Source organism: Ranitomeya variabilis, chromosome 2 (genome assembly GCF_051348905.1).
Source record: "Ranitomeya variabilis isolate aRanVar5 chromosome 2, aRanVar5.hap1, whole genome shotgun sequence".
Taxonomy (NCBI): Eukaryota; Metazoa; Chordata; class Amphibia; order Anura; family Dendrobatidae; genus Ranitomeya; species Ranitomeya variabilis.
In genome coordinates this window covers 66,254,111-66,260,525 of record NC_135233.1, presented here as the reverse complement: position 1 = coordinate 66,260,525, position 6,415 = coordinate 66,254,111, and the positions used below count along the sequence as shown (strand labels likewise).

At 45.8% G+C, this 6,415-nt stretch overlaps 1 protein-coding gene across 1 annotated transcript in view; it reads right to left on the bottom strand.

The window, feature by feature from the left end:
• Window positions 1-606: 606 nt before the first annotated feature.
• Window positions 607-6,415, bottom strand: part of ACTR2 (actin related protein 2) — a 39,610-nt gene continuing 33,801 nt past the window's right edge. Inside the window, exons 7-9 of the mRNA XM_077282527.1 lie at window positions 5,949-6,094; window positions 5,682-5,814; window positions 607-3,083 (exon numbers count right to left, since the gene is read on the bottom strand). Coding sequence (XP_077138642.1) covers window positions 2,913-3,083; window positions 5,682-5,814; window positions 5,949-6,094 — 450 coding nt within the window. The 3' untranslated portion in view covers window positions 607-2,912. The remainder of the gene's footprint in view (window positions 3,084-5,681; window positions 5,815-5,948; window positions 6,095-6,415) is intronic.

The window sequence follows — 6,415 nt, the reverse complement described above, 5'->3', positions numbered from 1 at the left end:
GTGATATCCGCCATGCTTGGGCGCTAACAGAGTGTCTTCGGCGTGCTCAAATAATATGTTGAGAGTCCCCGCGGCTGCATGTCTCATGGATGTTCGACAGCCACAACACATGCCGGCAAGCACTAAGAAACGGGAACTTTCTACATTTGTTGCAGCTTTTAAAACAGCCATGAGACATGCAGCCGCGGGGACTCAAACATTATTTGAGCACGCCAAAGACACTCGGTTAGCCCGTGAGCATGCTCAGATGACACCTTATCCGAGCACATTTACTCATCACTAGTAACCATGTTTTCCCATATCAAAAGGGGTCTATAATCCAACTTTATAATACACAGTTGCTGAACGCTCCATTATACATCAATCACAGCAGCAGTGCCTTCACGTTTTTAGAATGGAGGTGTCCATTGTTATGGCCCTAGTTTTTTGGGGTTTTTTCTTTTGGGGGGGGGGGGGGGCAGCTGGCACCCCCACTGATCATTTGGATGTAAACTGAGTGGATCCAGCTCCGCTCTGTGCACCGTGTATCGGCTGAGAACGGCAGCTCCGCTCCTACTCACCTCAATAGCAGCAACCCTTTCCTATGATAACATACTCCCGGGAGTCTCCATTTCACAATTTATTATTTGCACAAACTGCCAGAAGCAGCAATGACCCACAAAAATGGATAACAAGTGACTGTTCCGGATTTTCCTTTAAATAAACAGAGGATGACAAGTGGCTCAGAGAGAAGGACCAATTTATTCCAAATTACTTTAAAAATTTGTCTTAAAAGTTTTATGACATAATTACGTATTTAAAAAAAAATCTCTCTAACCTAGGAGCGGACATAGGCCTCATTGTCTTCAGGATGTAAATGCAGAATGGGAACTGATGGAATGTTTCTTTATCCCATTTCTCGCGGCTGGTTTACTACATAGAACAATCCAGGAATTATGGAGACCTGGGATGATACGGGAGCATAGAAAGCCTAAACGGAATCAGCGGAAAGTATTACAGATCAAAGCAATATGAAGTGTGTGGAAGAGTCGCATGTACTGGTAGGACCGGTGGGGCAGAAGCCGTAAAGGACTAGTTAGTGTCACTCTACCATTTATCCGGGATTCTAGGATTCCGGCCTCATTAGATACTTGTATTCCCCCTGAAGCGACAGCATTATTCTTGGAATTCTGCACGGTTTTCCTCTGTTACTCTTCCTGGAAATCCATGAGTAACTTGACAACCAAGTGTCCAACCTCGTTACTAGAGTTTGCCTAGGGTGCTTGGGTACGCACCGAGTATCGAGAGTGCTCGAGTGACATTTTGAAGCCCCCATGCCCACTTGTTTCGCGGCTACTAGACAGCCATAAAACTTGTGTGATTGCCTGAAATGCATGTGCCTGAAATGCCGTCCAAGAGCCGTGATACATTTGGGTGCGGGGACTCGAACATGTCACTCGAGCACTCTCGACACTGTGTACCAAAGCACCCTCGGCAAACTTGTGCTCCTCACTAGCAGTAACCCATACATTGGCTACAAAGTCCCGCTCTGTGCGAGGCTGCATGTCTCCAGTATTGTGTCCTATACTCAATATCTCTGTACATGTTATTGCCCTGTTACCCCGAGGTTCTACCAAGCTGTAAAACAACTGTGTGCATGACGCCTTACCATTCCACTGATTACAACCTACAGAGCACCGGTAACACCCGACTGTCAATAGACTAATACATTGCCAGGAGGAACAACAGTAGGATCACACAAATCTATAGTAAGCCAGACCTATAGGGACAATTTCTGTGCTCTAAATGGCTTTGCCAAGATCCAGCTCAATAACCATACGGTAGGACAGGCAAAAAGCAAAAGATTCTGGAAACAATGCGATTTCCAGGAACGCTACGGAAAAGGTGTAACACTAGTTACGATTTAGCAACACTTTATGTAAACTCCCATGTTACTAGGTAAAAGACGACGTGTGCATCATGTATATATAGTGCCTAACACTGAGCGCCCACCGACTATGCACCGAACTGACGTCTTCGATTTTGCAACTGGCACCGACTTTTTTTTTTTCTCTGTGCTTCTTTAAAGAATCATGGACGCCAGAAAGAAACCAAATAAGACAAGCAAACTTAAAAAAAAAAAAAAAAAAAAAAAAAAAAAAAGGGAAAATAAACAAAAAAATAGTTGTTTTTTTTTTTTTTAGTTTTGTTCTCTTTTATAGATACAGTTCTCTATATTTAGAAACGATCACATACACATTTGTAACCGATTGTGTTCCTGGGAATGATTATTGAGAATCTCGGCGTCCTCTGACCTCATCACCCGGACAAGTGCTTTCTTCTTAAGCCACAGAGTAAAAGAAGGGGGAAGGGGGCTGCGTCCAGTTTACAGCATATCATATATTGGAAATGTACCATAAATATTCCCAAAACTTAAAAAAAATAAAAAAACGAAATAGGCAAAATAACAAAGCAGGTCAATAGAGGAAACACAGCCGAGCTGGAAAAATGATCGTATTGCTGAGAGCAGGGCAGTGTGGGGTGCGGAGCGAGCTAGGCAGGTAGCCGTGCTACACGGAGTCTGTACGGTAGGGAGAAAAAACAAAATCACCCAGAGACCAGAAGAGAAGGAGCAGATTTGAAGCAGGATACTAGGTGGAGAGGAAAAAAGCCTACCCATGGGGGCAGACCACGAGCCGACAGGTCTCGTAGTCAGAGCTTTGTGCCATTACATGGGCCACATTAACAAATATGGAACAAAGCTCTCCCCCAGGAAACCAGGACGATAAAAAAAAAGAAAAAAAAAAGGACACCCCTTCCCCCTGCTAACGTCGATAGGCTTTTCCAAGTCATGTAGCTGAATGAGTTCAAAGATTGGCAATAAAGGAAATAGAAGGAAAGCTTTAGAGAAGCAACAGGACAGGCAGCGGGGCTTATCGGACAGTCACGCCGAGCTTCTCCAGCACGCGCACACCCTTCTCCTGGTACTCCTGCCTGGTCATCCAGAAGTTGTCTTTGTCTTTCATGATGTCTGCTAACACGGCGCCCCCCAGGAATACCATGTGCTTACGACGAGGAGGGTCTTCAATGCGAATCTTGAATTTCTGCAAGAAAGAAGAAAAAAAAAAAAAAAAAAGGAAAAAAGATTAATATAAAAGTATTAATATTAGGTCTCGTGCACATGACCGTATTTTCAGTCCGAGTGCAATCTGACAAAACATCAGACCAATATTATTTTATGGGGCCGTGTATTTGTTTGTTTTTTTCCACAGACTGTCAGAGGGAAAGCGATCGCTGCACGCCAGAGTTTGATCTGATATTCGGATCGCATTTGGCCACGCAGGTCAGAGGATGACATCCCAGTGGAAGAAGATTTCCACGGACTGACAGAATGGAGAAGACTGAGACATTTCTCATCATCTTCTTGTCCCAGAGAAGGGCGATCAATGAATGGAAAAGGCTGCCAGGAGAGGTGGCGAGTTCTCCTTCAATGGAAGTCTTCAGACAGAGGCTGGGCAGACAACTGTCTGAGATGGGTTGGTGAATACTGCATTGAGCCAGGGAATGGACACGACGACCCAGGAGGTCCCTTCCTGTTCTCTGCCCTTACTGGGTACGGGGAGGGATCCTAAACTCTGGAAGATCTGAAAAAATTCTGTTCATGTGAGATCTCATGATAAAAGTCATCTATGATATCTTCATAGAGCACCGTCATGGGACCCCCGTCCCAGACAGTAATGGCCTCACTGTATACAGGAGCTGAGGGGTTTACATTGTAGTGGAAAAGACAAGAATACGATCCGTTTAAAGATGGTCAGCAATGTACCTCCTGCAGCGCCTCCGCAGTAGAAATGAAGAATTACAGTTTTCCATTAAAATCAATGGTCTCTCTGCTTAGAAAGTGTTTAGCACAGGGGAATTGTTACAGAATTATACCATAATTTTTCATTCCCCGGACAAGTTGCCGCCGGGATGCAGTCACTGCCCTTTCCTGTGTGTTATCAATGGTGGTCTCTGGATACGGCTCCCCTCCCTCCCAGCTGTGAGCACTACTGTTCTGAGACCCCCCAGTCAAGGAAAAGTCACCACCGCCGGGATCCAGTCACTGCTTCCCCTCCAGCTGAGATCCGTTGCGGCCACCTAACGCCCAGGACCGTACCCTCGCTGTCATGTGGACCCATGGACGAGGAATGACTATTGCTAGACTCCAAGGATCTCCCCCTACTGAGAATACGCGGAGGGTCGTGGTCGTCATCCTCAGCGTGGAGGCATCCAGATCATGTGAAATGCGATGGAGGAGAAGTGCTGTGTCTGGTGTCATTCTCGGCCCGTAAAATGAAGGGAGTAAAGTCTGTATAATGGACAAGCCCTGGGAACACACATTATACTATGATCTGCACGCGGCTCCTGCTTCATACAAAGAAACGGAAATCTACAAGCAAATGTATACTGAGCGAGGAAGCCATGGGGAGCAGGCGCCCTCTGGTGGCAGCACAGTGACATTATCCTCATGACCAGTCAAAAGACCCAAGTTACCATTATTCTTCAGAAAACCGCAGATATTTGTGAAGTAACATATTATATTTTATCAGCACAGGTCAGAATATGGAATTCCAAACCTAAAATATGCAGACAAGGATTATTGTGTGCTTTTATAATGAGCTCAGCCTACCTAGCAAGCAGGACCAACATAAACATATTCTAGCTTAACCTTAAAGGGAATTTGTCACCAAATCTTTCCTACCTCATCTGAGAGCAGCAGGATAAAGGGCAAGATCACCTTATTCCAGTGATGTGTCACTTACTGGGCTGCTTGTTGCAGTTTTGATTAAATTCCAGGTTTATCTGCTGCAGATCTAGCAGTGCTCTGAATGCAGAGTCAAGCGTATTCATGAGCTCCGTAAAATCCACTCCTCACCCTTTCACTGCTTTCTGCCTATGCACAGTGTAAAGCTGTCAGTCAGGGGTGAGGTTTGGGTTTTACAGAGCTCACACATGATGGACTGCTCCTGCTGATCAAACAGTGATTTCATGTAAACTGCAACAAGTAGCTGGAATCAGGGTCTCTGTCTCTACGTTATGCTGCTCTCAGATTAGGTGGCAAAAATCTGGTGACAGATTCCCTTTAAATGGAAGGTATTTGGAGACCTGCTTTACAGCAGCCATGTGGATCTAGTTTCTGGGAATCACTCCGATTTCTGTAGGAGGGTGTTGTGCATCTGCGCCATGACCTGTGGCGAGATCACCGTGTAGGGAGGGGAGGAGATGAGCTGTAACATTACATATTATAAAATGACAGATCCTAGGTGTCATCTCCTGTACAGAGGTGTTATCTGACACACATGATAATGAGACTGCTGAAAAGTCTTCTGGACAGAACAGGAAGTGTCGGCTTATGAGGCTCACTGATTGCTATGAAAACTGCAAGAATTGATAGGCCCGAATTCATCATGGCCTTCGCACCTATTTTTTGTTTAGCTTCGTGCTTCCCCCCCACACACACACACACACACACACACAATTCTGCTATTTGTGCCTTTAAGTCATTTTATTTGTGTGCTCGCCTGTATATTTTTGGGGTTTTCCGCTTTGTGGGCCGAGTTTAGTAACTCTCTGCGACTTTTTAAAAAGTAGCAAAAACTTGCTCCTACTTCACTCCAAGCCCAATGCACAGTTTGTAGGGAGAAGTGATTAACCCTTACCGATAATTTCTCAACATCTCCCTTTAGGACTCTCTCCAAGTAGAGCTGCTTCAGCTCCCTCTCCAGGCGGGACGGCAGACCCGGGTACATGGTGGAGCCTCCGGACAGCACAATGTGCTTATAAAACTCTGGCCTGTAAACGGAAGGGAATTATTAGGAGACGCAGAAGAGGGAAGCAAAGAAATCATTGTCTCCTATGTTACCAGCCAGTGCACGATGTATTACAGCGCATCCAATGCCAGTGGTACAGACGGCAGAAGATCTCACCGGGTGTCAATGTCGGCTGCCTGGATGGTGTTGAACAGCAACTCCGCGACACCAACCCCTTCTACGTTGATAAGATGAGGCTGGAACAAAGCTTCTGGGGCTTCAAAGCGTTCGCCGCCGACTTTAATAACCCGGCCATCTGGAAGCTACGCGATAAAAAGAAACATGGCTGCATTTACTGCTCCAAGACAAGGACTCCAGAGAACAAATAGTGGCGCTCGCTGATACTCCTCTTGTGTACTGCTCCACATCAAGGGCGGTAGAGTATGGCGGACACAGGACAGAAGCAGAGGGTCACCCCGCTGTGCGAGATACTCCGCCGCTGATCATGTGCGCAAGGAAAAATATTTCAGTGATTGCCGCCTTTTGCTCTTCTGGAGCAGATTTATTGTAGATTTTCATCTAGGACCCTCATCCATCACATGCCATGAGGGTCCTATGATGAGGATTTGCACCACATGGTTGCA